This window comes from Engystomops pustulosus, chromosome 9 (assembly GCF_040894005.1).
Source record: "Engystomops pustulosus chromosome 9, aEngPut4.maternal, whole genome shotgun sequence".
In the NCBI taxonomy this organism is placed as follows: Eukaryota; Metazoa; Chordata; class Amphibia; order Anura; family Leptodactylidae; genus Engystomops; species Engystomops pustulosus.
In genome coordinates, this window is record NC_092419.1 from 101430064 (window position 1) to 101447780 (window position 17717).

Here is a 17717-nt window from a genome sequence, read left to right on the forward strand (position 1 = left end):
GATGAACTGCAATATAAGATACTGCAGAACACATCTAAGCCACTTGCAGTACCACATTTCCAACACGTCCATTACAGCAAAGACCAATGCAACAGCGCCCCCACCTGTTGCCTTACACTTCCGAACGCGTCCCTCCTCTGGGTGTTGCACTTTAAAGGGAAAACTGAAGAGTATTTGAAACACAAGGCTTCTTTCTTCCGAAAACAGCGCCACACCTGACCATGGTTTGTTCCGGTATTGCAACTACATAGAGATGAATGGAGCTAAGTTGCAATACCAGCACAAACCATGGTGAGGCGTGGCGCTGTTTTCCTGAAGAAAGCTGCTATGTTTTTCAACCCCTTTATAGGGACAATATTTGGGGTGTTACCATCTGATGTATTTATGAAACAACCACCCCCTGTTCCAAAAAATGGGCAAACCTCAATGTAGTCCCTTGCCCTGACTACCTGCTGGGAGTTGTAGTGAGCCGCAGGTTAAAAACTGCTGTGAGCTTAGTCGTGTCATGGCGATTCCATTTAAAGGCACACCGCCGCCCCTTTAACTCCCGATTATAGGAGGAGGTGGGAGCCGGAGCGGCAGTCACCCCCTCCCCCTTCTAGCGGCCTCGGAAGAGAACGTCCACGCTCAGATTTAAAGAATGTTTTTATTGTTTTTTTTTTCTGAAAACAAAACAGGAAATGAAGACTGGATGTTGGCAAATACCGGGGGGAGGGGCACGTACAATCCATGATAAAACAGGGAGCACCCGGTAGCTGCACTAAATCTTAAAAAAAAAAATTAAAAATCCACGGGAAACGGCGGCAGGTTGTGTGGTGGTTTTTTTTATTATTTTAAAAGGAAAAAAACAAACATAAAATACAAAAAGAAGAACTTTATTCACACTACGCTTCGCTTCAACTAACTTTTTTTTTTTTGCGGTTTTCAAATAATTTTTTTTCTTAAAAAAAAAAAAAAAGTTCTGCTTTCTGGCAATTTCTCCTAAAATCAGAATTCTGTTATGGTACAACTGATAGGGAATCTGTATAGAAATCAGGGGATGGGGGGAATGGGGGGGATTCAGCACCTTTTAAATCTCTGGAACTTCCAAACTTTTTTTTTTTGTAAGTTTTTGTTTTGTTTTTTTGTCGTAAAAAGATCCACGTCGTAGGAATTCATTGCATGGAAAATACAAGACGCTTCCGCTCTCGCCACAAATCGCTCGCCGTTTCTATTTGCGTAAGTCCGGATCGGCTGGTTCTGCCCGCTGCCATGTTGAGGCTTTACAGTCTCTCTGACCCAAACTTGTGAGGAGGGGGAACCATGGTCTCGCTCGCACTATTAACCCTTTAGGAGCCGCAGGACACAGCGACGGGTCCGTCTTAGATGTTGTAACCATCGATGTTCAGGATGTAGAAAATACTGTCAGTATAAGAGGAGGGGGCAGCACAAGAACCTACATACATGGATGGATAGACACAGATTTGGGGTAACCTTTACAAATTGTATTAAACAAACCGCGCCCCTCGGAGTCCTGCAGCGTCATTCACCGGTCCGGACAGGTCTTAGTAAAAACTTGCAATCTTGAAACATCTTTCCTTATAACTGTGTGTTGTCCTGTCCCTCTGTTATTCCTCCTAGAAATGGAAAACTAAATTGACAGCAAGGGGTGTGTCCTTGTATGGTGCGATACTGTCCAATCATCTGACAAAGTCAGACACAGGAGAGACACGCCCATTTGTCCATACATTTGAACATTTCCAAGCAGGAAACGGAGGGACGGTCCAGAATTCCTTTTGCATTGCTACACAAACCGAAAATTTGTTCAATGGGGAAAATTTTGCGGCGTTGCTTCACTCCGTGACCTGAAATGCCCCCCCACCCAAAACACCACCTGACTTAAAGGGATCATCCGAGATATGATAAAGGGTCATCTTTTTTGAATGCACTCTTAACCATGGGTCTGCATCCGGTATTTGCAATACCAAACACGGCCTATGGGCAAGGAGTGGCGCTGTTTTTGGAAAAGCGTTTTTGCTTCCGACATAAACTGGAGAGATCAGCAGATCAAATACAACCCAGACATTTTCGGTGAGTAGGCCCTATGCTCCAGGTCAGGGTATTTTGGGGGAGGTGTATATAAGTCGGCCTCCGTTCAAGGGGTTTTATTTTTGGAAGAACAGTACCTGTGGTCCTCTTTCTCTCACTGGTCAGTCCCTTTTAGCCCTTGATGGCGGCACAACCAGAGAAGACATCATATGTGCGACTCGAGTGACAGAGGGTTAATACAACGATTCCCCCCCACCCTTTGGGGAAGTGGTGGGGTAAAAATACTTTTCACTTGTTAACTCCTTGTGTGCCACGCTCTGGCAAGGAAAGGGTCAACCCCAAGTCTGTGAATGCTTAGAAAATAGAAAACGAGTGAAGGAGTCTGTGAGACGTCTCCCTGTAGTCAGAAGACTTCACCGTCAGTGGGCGACATCCAGCTCCATTGATAGGATTTGGGCACCTGGTCCAGGGTCCCTACAGAAGAATGGTGGGTGAAGGGGGAAGAGTAGGTGAGGCTGTTCCTATCTTCTCAGCAGAGGCTGTGCGCAGTGGTGGAGCTGGTGTCTGGTAGCCCGTTCTCCTGGGGGGCTTCTGGAGGGGTCGCTGGCTGGCACGGAGGGGACACTTTCATCGCCGAGTGCTTGCACTTCGGGGAGCCACAGCGACAGCTGAACACCTTGCCCTTAATGTCCCAGAAGCGATCGCCATAATCAAACCTAACGAGGAGAGAGACAAAGTGTGAGAAGTGCGGACCCCACTGTATGGACCTGCCAGACTCCCATCTCCCTCAAAGTCAGGCAAATACGACTCTTCTCAAGCTTCTTGGGTCATATTAAATATAAGAATCTAATCTTTCAGTCCTGCGAGCTACAGACCTGGACATACAGGAAGTTAGAAAATAGTCAGAACCTGGACCTTTATCTGCAGCTTGTATTCCCAACTATGCGTTTAGCTGGCGGTATTTCCGGTTCTGTTACATAACGAGTGATTAATTAGGTTCTGTTACTTACTGATGTGATCTTATCTTTAATATGACACCAGGACTATGTGTCTACATGCTACAGAACAGAAGGTAGGGGCTCCTGAAGGGATATTTCCCATGTAACCACTAAACTCATGTGAAACATGGGGCCTGTGTGTCCAGTTGTATAGTACACAGGACTATAAACCTGATGTTAGCAGAAAGATGAGATTCTTATCTTTAATATGACACAGAAAGTGTATGCATCATGTTTGATTTTCTTTGGAGTAGATATAGGTAAATGGATGAGATGTCACATAAAAGAAGGTATACAAGAACAGACATTTCATCCCTTACCTGAGGGGCTGGTAGTTTAGTGGTGTAAACCCTGCTGACAGGTTCTCTTTAAGGAGAGGTATTTCTATAATGTATCACCAGATACTGAGGCTTTCCACTGGGTTGTACCTACGTCTATCGCTCCCTTCTGCTCCGCCATGTTATGTGGCAATACATGGATTGGTCATAGCACTGTGGGAAAGCTGGGTGTTCAGTGGGCTTCACCCAGCTTTCCCACAATCAAGTACTGAATGTGATATTCTCACCCGATCTGTTCTCCTGCTCGGATCTGTCTGCTGCTGAAGAAGGCGATGCGGGGGAAGCGCAGGTCTTGGTGGGACATGAACACCCGGACGGGAAGCAGGTTGGGCTCGCACAGGTGGTTGATGAAGCGGCTGATGTTGCCGTAGAATCGAGCATCAATGCAATAGACTTCTCCATCCTGTAAGACAAGACACGGATAATAAGACGGGGGTCATCCGGAGAGGAGGACTGGCAACTGCTTGTGCCTCTTTGGCAACTCCTTGACTCCAGTCAAGGAACGAATCCTCTTAGCGCATGAAGAAGCTGAGACGTTCTTGATACACTTTACAGGGATGAGATTAATCACATTATGAGTAACAGGAAGCGGCTCGTGCGAGCTGGAAGTCACATGGTATAAATTGCTTTAGTGGTGCTGGCACCCGGGGCCCCTGCTCTCAACCCACAATGCATTGCAAGCAGCAGACACCCGGCTCCATTGATTTGTTGTTAACACCCCTTGTTACCTAGCAAGGTACAAATTGGATTTTTGGGAGTGCAATGAGCCGTCAATAAAGATGTTATAAGGTGAGGAATGAGCCTCTAGTGCAACCACCCAAATGAGGCCACCGATGTCTGAGGAGGAGCTGCCTGGTCTCCTCATGTCCTGGGGAAGCAGCGGAGGAGGAGGTGGAGGGCTTCTCCTTTCTTCTCATCATATGCACAAGCCAACTTTAATTACCGCTGCTAATTCCAGCCACAACGGGTCCCCGAGCAGAAAGATGCATTAAAGGAGCTGGCCCTGCCCTCCGGGCACCATCATAATGATGTCTAATGGACGGCCGATGCCAAAGGCGCACAATTAAAGTGGTTGGGTGAGGGCGGTCGAGTGTAGAGGCTTAGAGTACCTTGCCCAGCACCCGCCAGTCTGATACAAGCTCGGACCACTCGCCGCGTTTTCCCAGAATGTAGACGTGTGTGTGCGAGCATTGCAAAAACATTCCTGGAAATGATGCACCGAGTGATCAAACGCTAAAGACGGGAGAACAGGAGACAGAACCTTAGTCATGATCACTCCCATCAGGTGTCACTCACAGAGGAGCGTAACCTGCACCCATGACCTCAGAGGACTGTATATCTGGGGTACAACAGACCATCCCAATCTTGTAGGTCCCCCACCCATCAGCATGTTACCCCAATTCTTTAGATGGGGGCACCATGATTGTTCATACGAGTGGCTGGGCAACCCTTCATTTACATGATTACCTCTGTGGCACCTAATGATTGGGTCTATGATACTTGATTACCATATGTTAAAGCCTCAATAAGACTGCAATGGGTAAAACTGTGACAAAAGTTGCTTATTTTTGTGCACAACTTGCACCTTTCATCACACATTATCATCTGCCAAGAGCCTCACCTTATTGTCCAGATCAAACAAATAGGTGTCATCCTCACGTACATCGGCCTCTGAATCGGAGATCAGTTCTCCCACGTACCTGGTGAGAAGACAGAAGAATAGTGAGTGAGGGTGCTATGTGTGTGGACATGTTACCACTATATAAGTGTCCTGGAGTAAGTGCAGCTCTCACATCCTGTGGATTTGCTATAAGACAGTAATACTCCCTTAAAGCCCCGGCAGACTGCACGTAATATAAGAGACTTGTAGCCGGGTCCTGACAGATTGCAGTGAATGTGTTTTCCATTGTGCAGATAAATTCCTTCAGTGCTTAAACAGGGCAGAAAATCCTGTCTGCAGGCAATGTGTAGGACAGACGTGCACTGAGCCCACCTGGTGGAGAACGTTATGTATGGAGCTATGCCACTGCCTGCAACACAATACTGCAACACACGGGGCCATGGGATCTACTATACGGATCCATGTGTAATGTGCAGAGACTACAACAACGTCTCACAGCTTCACTTACTCGCACACAAACGTCCCCATAGGAATCTCCTGCAGAGACCGCACTCCCCAGCCCATGTTTTTGGTCCGGAACAGTTGTAATCTAACTCTGTAGGGAAGGAAGAGGTTAAATATAGTTACAGAAAAGCAGAGGTTACCGTGTACTATCACACAGAGTAGGGCCATACGGGAAAGGTAAAATAGCAGGGGCAGGACCAGATAACAACAGATGAATAGATCCATCTAATGTGTACAAGGGGGACCAAATATATAGGATTTGTACATGTCCAGTCCTTTGTTCTAACAAGACATAATACTCTAGACATCTCTTGGAAGTGGAATATCTTCTCACTGAGGACATGCATGCTCGGCTGAGCCAAGGGCTGTCAGAGGTATAGAGGGAATAGATGGACTTACTTCAAACCATTCTGCACGACCCGGTTGCGGCAGTTCCGCCAGCAGGAGCAGGCATGGTTACATTCAAAGATCAGCGGCGGCTCCACCATGTTGAATTCTGGCAAAAGGCGTCCGCTCTAAGACAGGAAACAAGGTTTTAGGCGGGCACAACCAAAATGTCTTTTTGGACCTTTGATTGATAGTCTATCCTCAGCACTTGCCCAACTATCTCAGATTGGACGACCGGCTGTTCCCTTTATGGTTTATCAGACAGGTTTTACCCCATTAAACTACCTGCCCTCACAAATATGGGATGAAATGTCCTATTAAAAAAATTATATATATATATATATATACACACACACTCACCGGCCACTTTATTAGGTACACCTGTCCAACTGCTCGTTAACACTTAATTTCTAATCAGCCAATCACATGGCGGCAACTCAGTGCATTTAGGCATGTAGACATGGTCAAGACAATCTCCTGCAGTTCTACCGAGCATCAGTATGGGGAAGAAAGGTGATTTGAGGCCTTTGAACGTGGCATGGTTGTTGGTGCCAGAAGGGCTGGTCTGAGTATTTCAGAAACTGCTGATCTACTGGGATTTTCACGCACAACCATCTCTAGGGTTTACAGAGAATGGTCCAAAAAAGAAAAAACATCCAGTGAGTGGCAGTTCTGTGGGCGGAAATGCCTTGTTGATGCCAGAGGTCAGAGGAGAATGGGCAGACTGGTTCGAGCTGATAGAAAGGCAACAGTGACTCAAATCGCCACCCGTTACAACCAAGGTAGGCAGAAGAGCATCTCTGAACGCACAGTACGTCCAACTTTGAGGCAGATGGGCTACAGCAGCAGAAGACCACACCGGGTGCCACTCCTTTCAGCTAAGAACAGAAAACTGAGGCTACAATTTGCACAAGCTCATCGAAATTGGACAGTAGAAGATTGGCAACTGTGTGATGCCATCATGTCAATATGGAGCAAAATCTCTGAGGAGCTTCCAGCACCTTGTTGAATCTATGCCACGAAGAATTGAGGCAGTTCTGAAGGCAAAAGGGGTCCAACCCGTTACTAGCATGGTGTACCTAATAAAGTGGCCAGTGAGTGTATATGAATCAAGTTTATATTTTGCCCAAGATGAATCAAGTTATCAAGTTTAGAGTCCTCTCTCCCGACCTATAGTATCTAAAAAAAATGCTACTGAAAGATAAGAATCCCATCTGTCAGATCACATCAGGATTGTGGTTCTGAATAAAAATTAAATTCCTGTCCCCTCTTTGTTTCCCGTATCTCTGGTTCTGCAGCTCACAGAACTACAAGCCTGCAGTGCTCTATAGACCTATAGAAGTGATCCTCCCTCTGCAGGCTCTAAACTCGACTCCTCTCAGGTACAATACAACTCTTCTCTGCTCATTTTCACATGACTTGCCAGAGAAAGTTTATAGGTAAACACAAAGCTTTGCACAATGCTGCACCTCCCGATCTCTCTTCGCAGTCTACCGTCCAACCCATGCTCTTCGATCTGCCAGAGATTAATCTCTACCTTAATTTGAACCTCTCATGCACGACTCCAGGATTTCTCCCGAGCTGCACTGGTTCTCTGGAATGGACTTCCCCGGACTCTCAGACCAATACCCAACCTTCACAGTTTCAAACAAGCTCCTAAACCCATTTCTTTAGGCGGATCTATAATACTTGCTGACTGCATGACAGTTCTGTTTCCTCCTCCCGTGTGATTTCTGGAAAACACCTGATTCCAGGATTCTTTGCAGTTACTTTCACCTGACTTTGTACATAAGATGCGCCTGATGACTGGTTCAAGCAGTAGCACCGTTACTTATTATATTATTTTATTCTGTTCTCTTATAAAAAAAAATGGCTGGAGCAGTATACATGCTCTAATACCTCTTGTATCACCCCCTCATCCTCATAGACTGTAAGCTCTTGTGTCACCCCCCTCATCCTCATAGACTGTAAGCTCTTGTGTCACCCCCTCATCCTCATAGACTGTAAGCTCTTGTGTCACCCCCTCGTCCTCATAGACTGTAAGCTCTTGTGTCCCCCCCCTCATCCTCATAGACTGTAAGCTCTTGTATCACCCCCTCATCCTCATAGTCTGTAAGCTCTTGTATCACCCCTCATCCTCATAGACTGTAAGCTCTTGTATCACCCCTCATCCTCATAGACTGTAAGCTCTTGTGTCACCCCCTCATCCTCATAGACTGTAAGCTCTTGTATCACCCCTCATCCTCATAGACTGTAAGCTCTTGTGTCACCCCCTCATCCTCATAGACTGTAAGCTCTTGTGTCCCCCCCCTCATCCTCATAGACTGTAAGCTCTTGTATCACCCCCTCATCCTCATAGTCTGTAAGCTCTTGTATCACCCCTCATCCTCATAGACTGTAAGCTCTTGTATCACCCCTCATCCTCATAGACTGTAAGCTCTTGTGTCACCCCCTCATCCTCATAGACTGTAAGCTCTTGTATCACCCCTCATCCTCATAGACTGTAAGCTCTTGTGTCACCCCCTCATCCTCATAGACTGTAAGCTCTTGTGTCCCCCCCCTCATCCTCATAGACTGTAAGCTCTTGTGTCCCCCCCCTCATCCTCATAGACTGTAAGCTCTTGTATCACCCCCTCATCCTCATAGACTGTAAGCTCTTGTATCACCCCCTCATCCTCATAGTCTGTAAGCTCTTGTATCACCCCTCATCCTCATAGACTGTAAGCTCTTGTATCACCCCTCATCCTCATAGACTGTAAGCTCTTGTGTCACCCCTCATCCTCATAGACTGTAAGCTCTTGTGTCAACCCCTCATCCTCATAGACTATAAGCTCTTGTGTCACCCCCTCATCCTCATAGACTGTAAGCTCTCGTGTCACCCCTCATCCTCATAGAGTGTAAGCTCTTGTGTCACCCCATCATCCTCGTAGACTGTAAGCTCTTGTGTCTCCCCTCATCCTCACAGACTGTAAGCTCTTGTGTCACCCCCTCATCCTCATAGAGTGTAAGCTCTTGTGTCATCCCCTCATCCTCATAGAGTGTAAGCTCTTGTGTCATCACCTCATCCTCATAGTCTGTAAGCTCTTGTGTCACCCCCTCATCCTCGTAGACTGTAAGCTCTTGTGTCATCCTCTCATCCTCATAGACTGTAAGCTCGTGTCACCCCCTCATCCTCATAGACTGTAAGCTCTTGTGTCACCCCCTCATTCTCATAGACTGTAAGCTCTTGTGATCAGGGTCCTCACTCCTATTGTTCCATATAAGATTATAATTATTATTACCAGCGCTGTAAGAGTTAGGTAATAATAAGAGTGATGTGAGGACAGTAGGCACCTACCTTATCATACCAGCACCTCATGCTGAGTTGGCCGCACATACAGTTACTTGAAGAACAGTCATCTATACACACACAGTACTGAAAGAGAAAACATGAAGGAATTACCTCCTGCAGTGTAAGAGATCTGTCTGTAGAGGGCGCCGTCTGACGTGGCCTTACCTGTAGATGGGTAATGTTTCGGTCCACGTTCAGAGGGGAGGTCACGCAGTTCTGGGAGACATACTTGTAATTGATGGGGCATGGTTCGGCGTCTTCTCCGTTGATGCAGGGTATGGGGACGTTCTCGTAACCCCTGGATATGTCCCTGTAACACAAAGCGGGTAATGCCGACCCAAACCCATGGAGCAGGTATGGTGACACGTGCAGGGGAGCTGGAGGGACCTACCTGTTCATTACCACCTCCTCCTGATTTGGCTCCTCTGATGAGGTACTGCTCTTCTTCAGGGTGGTCCACACTTGGGAGTTGGGGCTGCAGCACTCCAGTGGGGTCTCGCCCTCCTTGTTTTTCAGGCCGACCTCAGCCCCATGAGACAAGAAGAGCCTGAGCCAGAAATGGAAAGGTGAAGCTTACAAAGAAGCAACGAGTAACAGTGCACACCCCCCCTCCTCCTCCTCCAGTGGATGAGTCCGTGGCGCAGCGACTTACGTGACGCATTCGTATCGGTTTTCCCGAGCAGCGATGTGCAGAGGAGAATCTCCGTGGATGTTGACAGCTCGGAGGTCACATTTAGAGGCCAGAAGGATCTCAGCGATTTCCACCGACCCTGCAAATGCCGCCCAGTGCAGGCAGATGTTCTCCTCCTAAGGGCGAGACCCCACACTATGTCACCCGTACAAAACCAGCTTATAGTGGTCATACACAATAATCGGGGGACAGAGTTACATCCTGTATTATACTCCAGAGCTGCACTCACTATTCTGCTGCTGGTGCAGTCGCTGTGTACATACATGACATTACTTATCCTGTACTGATCCTGAGTTACATCCTGTATTATACTCCAGAGCTGCACTCACTATTCTGCTGCTGGTGCAGTCACTGTGTACATACATGACATTACTTATCCTGTACTGATCCTGAGTTACATCCTGTATTATACTCCAGAGCTGCTCTCACTATTCTGCTGCTGGTGCAGTCACTGTGTACATACATGGCATTACTTATCCTGTACTGATCCTGAGTTACATCCTGTATTATACCCCAGAGCTACACTCACTATTCTGCTGGTGCAGTCACTGTGTACATACATGACATTACTTATCCTGTACTGATCCTGAGTTACATCCTGTATTATACTCCAGAGCTGCTCTCACTATTCTGCTGCTGGTGCAGTCACTGTGTACATACATGACATTACTTATCCTGTACTGATCCTGAGTTACATCCTGTATTATACTCCAGAGCTGCACTCACTATTCTGCTGCTGGTGCAGTCACTGTGTACATACATGACATTACTTATCCTGTACTGATCCTGAGTTACATCCTGTATTATACCCCAGAGCTACACTCACTATTCTGCTGGTGCAGTCACTGTGTACATACATGACATTACTTATCCTGTACTGATCCTGAGTTACATCCTGTATTATACCCCAGAGCTGCACTCACTATTCTGCTGCTGGTGCAGTCACTGTGTACATACATGACATTACTTATCCTGTACTGATCCTGAGTTACATCCTGTATTATACCCCAGAGCTGCACTCACTATTCTGCTGCTGGTGCAGTCACTGTGTACATACATGACATTACTTATCCTGTACTGATCCTGAGTTACATCCTGTATTATACTCCAGAGCTGCACTCACTATTCTGCTGCTGGTGCAGTCACTGTGTACATACATGACATTACTTATCCTGTACTGATCCTGAGTTCCGTCCTGTATTATACTCCAGAGCTGCACTCACTATTCTGCTGCTGGTGCAGTCACTGTGTACATACATGACATTACTTATCCTGTACTGATCCTGAGTTACATCCTGTATTATACCCCAGAGCTGCACTCACTATTCTGCTGCTGGTGCAGTCACTGTGTACATACATGACATTACTTATCCTGTACTGATCCTGAGTTCCGTCCTGTATTATACTCCAGAGCTGCACTCACTATTCTGCTGCTGGTGCAGTCACTGTGTACATACATGACATTACTTATCCTGTACTGATCCTGAGTTACATCCTGTATTATACCCCAGAGCTGCACTCACTATTCTGCTGCTGGTGCAGTCACTGTGTACATACATGACATTACTTATCCTGTACTGATCCTGAGTTACATCCTGTATTATACTCCAGAGCTGCACTCACTATTCTGCTGCTGGTGCAGTCACTGTGTACATACATGACATTACTTATCCTGTACTGATCCTGAGTTCCGTCCTGTATTATACTCCAGAGCTGCACTCACTATTCTGCTGCTGGTGCAGTCACTGTGTACATACATGACATTACTTATCCTGTACTGATCCTTAGTTCCGTCCTGTATTATACTCCAGAGCTGCACTCACTATTCTGCTGCTGGTGCAGTCACTGTGTACATACATGACATTACTTATCCTGTACTGATCCTGAGTTCCGTCCTGTATTATACTCCAGAGCTGCACTCACTATTCTGCTGCTGGTGCAGTCACTGTGTACATACATGACATTACTTATCCTGTACTGATCCTTAGTTCCGTCCTGTATTATACTCCAGAGCTGCACTCACTATTCTGCTGCTGGTGCAGTCACTGTGTACATACATGACATTACTCATCCTGTACTGATCCTGAGTTACATCCTGTATTATACCCCAGAGCTGCACTCACTATTCTGCTGCTGGTGCAGTCACTGTGTACATACATGACATTACTTATCCTGTACTGATCCTGAGTTACATCCTGTATTATACTCCAGAGCTGCACTCACTATTCTGCTGCTGGTGCAGTCACTGTGTACATACATGACATTACTTATCCTGTACTGATCCTGAGTTCCGTCCTGTATTATACTCCAGAGCTGCACTCACTATTCTGCTGCTGGTGCAGTCACTGTGTACATACATGACATTACTTATCCTGTACTTATCCTGAGTTACATCCCGTATTATACTCCAGAGCTGCACTCACTATTCTGCTGCTGGTGCAGTCACTGTGTACATACATGACATTACTTATCCTGTACTGATCCTGAGTTCCGTCCTGTATTATACTCCAGAGCTGCACTCACTATTCTGCTGCTGGTGCAGTCACTGTGTACATACATGACATTACTTATCCTGTACTGATCCTGAGTTACATCCTGTATTATACCCCAGAGCTGCACTCACTATTCTGCTGCTGGTGCAGTCACTGTGTACATACATGACATTACTTATCCTGTACTGATCCTGAGTTCCGTCCTGTATTATACTCCAGAGCTGCACTCACTATTCTGCTGCTGGTGCAGTCACTGTGTACATACATGACATTACTTATCCTGTACTGATCCTGAGTTACATCCTGTATTATACCCCAGAGCTGCACTCACTATTCTGCTGCTGGTGCAGTCACTGTGTACATACATGACATTACTTATCCTGTACTGATCCTGAGTTACATCCTGTATTATACTCCAGAGCTGCACTCACTATTCTGCTGCTGGTGCAGTCACTGTGTACATACATGACATTACTTATCCTGTACTGATCCTGAGTTCCGTCCTGTATTATACTCCAGAGCTGCACTCACTATTCTGCTGCTGGTGCAGTCACTGTGTACATACATGACATTACTTATCCTGTACTGATCCTTAGTTCCGTCCTGTATTATACTCCAGAGCTGCACTCACTATTCTGCTGCTGGTGCAGTCACTGTGTACATACATGACATTACTTATCCTGTACTGATCCTGAGTTCCGTCCTGTATTATACTCCAGAGCTGCACTCACTATTCTGCTGCTGGTGCAGTCACTGTGTACATACATGACATTACTTATCCTGTACTGATCCTTAGTTCCGTCCTGTATTATACTCCAGAGCTGCACTCACTATTCTGCTGCTGGTGCAGTCACTGTGTACATACATGACATTACTCATCCTGTACTGATCCTGAGTTACATCCTGTATTATACCCCAGAGCTGCACTCACTATTCTGCTGCTGGTGCAGTCACTGTGTACATACATGACATTACTTATCCTGTACTGATCCTGAGTTACATCCTGTATTATACTCCAGAGCTGCACTCACTATTCTGCTGCTGGTGCAGTCACTGTGTACATACATGACATTACTTATCCTGTACTGATCCTGAGTTCCGTCCTGTATTATACTCCAGAGCTGCACTCACTATTCTGCTGCTGGTGCAGTCACTGTGTACATACATGACATTACTTATCCTGTACTGATCCTTAGTTCCGTCCTGTATTATACTCCAGAGCTGCACTCACTATTCTGCTGCTGGTGCAGTCACTGTGTACATACATGACATTACTTATCCTGTACTGATCCTGAGTTCCTTCCAGTATTATACTCCAGAGCTGCACTCACTATTCTGCTGCTGGTGCAGTCACTGTGTACATACATGACATTACTTATCCTGTACTGATCCTTAGTTCCGTCCTGTATTATACTCCAGAGCTGCACTCACTATTCTGCTGCTGGTGCAGTCACTGTGTACATACATGACATTACTCATCCTGTACTGATCCTGAGTTACATCCTGTATTATACCCCAGAGCTGCACTCACTATTCTGCTGCTGGTGCAGTCACTGTGTACATACATGACATTACTTATCCTGTACTGATCCTGAGTTCCGTCCTGTATTATACTCCAGAGCTGCACTCACTATTCTGCTGCTGGTGCAGTCACTGTGTACATACATGACATTACTCATCCTGTACTGATCCTGAGTTCCGTCCTGTATTATACTCCAGAGCTGCACTCACTATTCTGCTGCTGGTGCAGTCACTGTGTACATACATGACATTACTCATCCTGTACTGATCCTGAGTTACATCCTGTATTATACCCCAGAGCTGCACTCACTATTCTGCTGCTGGTGCAGTCACTGTGTACATACATGACATTACTCATCCTGTACTGCTCCTGAGAAGATTGGGGTAATAATAAGTAATGTGTACAATTAGTAGAGTAGTTTTATATGTAAACTGAAAAGGTGAAGAATTACTGCAATCATTAATGAAGAAATTAAAAGAAATCAAAGAAAATTAATAAAAAGCTTTGAGGGAGAAGATTTGTGCAGGCGAGTAGAGATTACTAGGAAAGGCATGCGGCATGTACCACCTCCTATTGCGGATCCACTATACTGGGCAGCACATACTGGTACCAGTTGTTTGTCTGGATATAAGACCACAAACCACACTGATCAACCAGTGCAACCAAAGCCAATGAGACCGAGTGACACTCACATTATCCCGGATGTTGAGGTCGGCTCCGCTGGAATGTAACAGTTTAACTAGCTCCACGTGCTTGTACTCTGTAGCCCAAATCATTGGGGTCCAGCCGCCATCATCCTAGGGGACAAGTAAAGAATCAGCCACTGCCAACCCATTTCTCTGTAGTCAGAAGATGGGTCTAACCAACATAAAAGGGGCACTCCATCCAAAATGCCATCCATTGTATGGAAATCGGAGGGGTCCGGCCCCTCGAGCACCATGCCATTAATACTGGGGGTATCTGGGTTCTCCATTCTGCACCCCTTGATTTGATAGCCTGTCCAGTGGACCGTAATGCCCCTTTAAAGTGGGGGTCTGCATCCAACAGATCCTTACAGTGCAGGAACCCAAACTGCTGTGGGGTCCTAAAGGGGATTTCTAATCCTGATCAATATCAGATTGGTGAGAGTCCGACACATGGACCCCACACACTGATCTGAAGATCCAGTGGATGAAGCTAGAAGTAGAAGACTCCATCTACTTTATAGTGGACGTGCCTGGGTACTGCGGCTTAGCTCCCATTTACATGAATAAAAGCAAAGTGCAGTACCCAGACATGGCCACTATAGGAGGAAAGTACACACAATGTACAGTGGGATCTAGTCCTCTGCATCCAGCTTTGTCCACTGTGCAGTCCTCCCACTAGAGGCATCAGATGTCCACTGTCCAGAGGTTACTAGAGATCCCCTTTAAATCCCCTCCAACAGGCAGATGACTGGATAATCCCTTTAATAGATTGTACTGCTCTTTTCTACGGTTCAGCCTCTTCAGAAGACAAGTCTGTCAGTATCTACAACCGCTGCGCGTAGGTGACGCAGCGAGACAAATAACATCTCTGATATGCAAATCAGTAGCCAAGTGGGTGGAGGACCAATTGTCACTCTGGGGGTGTGATTTCTAGCGTCTCTGCAGGCGATCACTTGAAGAATAGAAAATGTCATTCCGCTTGTACAATTGATTGCAAGATAATTACAGAAAGACAAAAGGAAGCAAAAAGGTAAAAAAAAAAAAAAAAAAAAAAAACACACACAAAAATAAAAACAGCGGGCGAGCTAACAAGAGCTGCTAGTGCTGGAGCCGTGGCTTCTGCAGGTACACGTGGGCCACGGGAGCTGCGCCCTACGTGTGGCAGATGCCCGGAGGAGGTACCTGGCAGTTGACGTCCATCTGATCGCTGGTGAGCAGGTACTTCACCACATCGTAGTGGCCTTTCTTGGCTGCCAAATGCAAACAGGTGGAGCCTTCAGCGTCCTAGAGGGAGGCATTATACAGAAACAGGACATTAGAGGCCATCTTTAGGGGCGCACGGGGGACACCACAAGTTGTAGCGACATAGTAGTACCATTGGGTCGTATATACGTCTCACTATACTATGAATTACATTATATAGGGTTAGGAATGGGGTCGGCACTTGCACCTATTTAATAGTCATCAGGCTTTATACCTTAGGATCCAATAAGGCCCCGGCCTTGACCAGATACTTCACAGTGTCCAGGTGATTGTTCTCGCCAGCATCCATCAATGGCGTCCACTGATCCTCGGAGCAGTTATCAAGGTTGGCTCCAGCCTGTGGAATATTCATAAAATGTCCAGGTTCATTAAAAGGGCTCTTTTCAATGTCAATGAGACCCCCTCGAACCCACAGCACAATCCCAAATTTCCAAAATCCTTCTGCACCTGACAGCAGAGTTTTAAAGTGAATTTACAACTTTTAGCCTTTGTCTGCTGGTACAAAACTCCAAATTTACTGCATACTGTGCATAAAATAAACTGAATGGTGGCTGAGCGGGGCTAGAGCTTTCATCACAGCAGATATGACCTATATAAATTATATTTTTAACTGAGTTGCAGGTCTAAATCTTCAAGTCATTGAAGTAAAATAGGGACCAGGAGCTCACCTGAACAAGCATGTGGCAGATATCTGTATGTCCCGTCTCTGCGGCAGCGTGCAAGGGTGTCCTCTTACCGTGCTGCTCCATCTTGAAGTTAGGATCGATCCCATCCACTTAAAAATAAATAAATAAATACATGAATATAATACAACATTCCAAGGTCATGACTACAGATGTTTAAAGGTATAAACAGCTCACTAGGGGGAACCCTGACAGACCCTGAAATGATAACTTTCTGTCTGCCTCTAGGGGGAGCTTTCTGCATATGGTTATTTCCAATGGTTCAGTATAGAGTGAGCTCTTCAGCTCCCTCTAAAGGTGACTTTAGGCAACAACATTATCATCTTTAAAGAGTTAGCTCTGCAGTATCTACACTTCTTACCCAGCACAGCACAGTACATTATATAGTGGTTGTGCTGGTTATTGCAGCTCAACAATATTCACTAGAATGAGACTGAGGAAGCAGATATCAGATGAATGGGCTTGTATCACTCACCAGAGAGCTGTGACCTCCTATCCTTACAATGGGTGAGCAATATCTGATCAGAGATCAACAATTACATCAAGGAACTTCCCTATAATTGCTCCGACTACACAGGGGATTCTGGGAACGCCACTATAATGTAGGTTCTGCAGACAAACAATCAGTCCTTGCTTCTTCTATTCTGTATTGTATCTGTCACAAATGAAGCTTAATGCACAATGCACAAATGAAGGTTAATGCACACAATTTGGAGAAATGGTCACAAATCCCCCCCAGTGCCAGGATCAGGAGGGCCCGGATGATGAGTCTGTTCCCCAGCTGGGTTGATGGGTCAGCCCCTGGCAGTGTTCAGAAGTAAACTCTCCGGCACATCTGAAATTCTCTTTTATTTCCATGCGGCAGCTACAGAGACCTCATTAGCGGGCATGGAATATGGCATACATCAGCATATGCCTGTGTACAGGCAGCAGCCCACGTCTGTGTGATATGTCTGCAGCTCTGGGAATTCACTACTTATTCTACCCAGGAGGAGGCTCAGCAACAAACACTTTAAGACGGAGCGAGGGGGGTGCAAACACCTACTGACAAGCTGCAGAGGAGGGTCACACATAGGCCGGATCAGAATTTTCTAAATCTTATCAAAACCTGACCTTGAACTACTCTTAAAATTGGTGATCAATTTGAGACTGGCAGCGACGTGACACCTTCCA

At 46.1% G+C, this 17717-nt stretch overlaps 1 protein-coding gene across 4 annotated transcripts in view; it reads right to left on the reverse strand.

Moving 5' to 3' along the window:
• Window positions 1-627: 627 nt before the first annotated feature.
• Window positions 628-17717, reverse strand: part of EHMT1 (euchromatic histone lysine methyltransferase 1) — a 40706-nt gene continuing 23616 nt past the window's right edge. For 2 of the 4 annotated variants that reach the window (XM_072124880.1, XM_072124879.1), the window contains exons 15-27: window positions 16530-16636; window positions 16076-16198; window positions 15781-15882; window positions 14605-14709; window positions 9860-10014; window positions 9599-9754; window positions 9373-9517; window positions 9214-9291; window positions 5889-6004; window positions 5494-5580; window positions 4986-5064; window positions 3592-3767; window positions 628-2744 (exon numbers count right to left, since the gene is read on the reverse strand). In XM_072124880.1, the coding sequence (XP_071980981.1) occupies window positions 2558-2744; window positions 3592-3767; window positions 4986-5064; window positions 5494-5580; window positions 5889-6004; window positions 9214-9291; window positions 9373-9517; window positions 9599-9754; window positions 9860-10014; window positions 14605-14709; window positions 15781-15882; window positions 16076-16198; window positions 16530-16636 (1616 nt within the window). In that variant the 3' untranslated portion in view covers window positions 628-2557. The remainder of the gene's footprint in view (window positions 2745-3591; window positions 3768-4985; window positions 5065-5493; window positions 5581-5888; window positions 6005-9213; window positions 9292-9372; window positions 9518-9598; window positions 9755-9859; window positions 10015-14604; window positions 14710-15780; window positions 15883-16075; window positions 16199-16529; window positions 16637-17717) is intronic. The other 2 variants (XM_072124882.1, XM_072124881.1) reach the window with 1 other exon arrangement.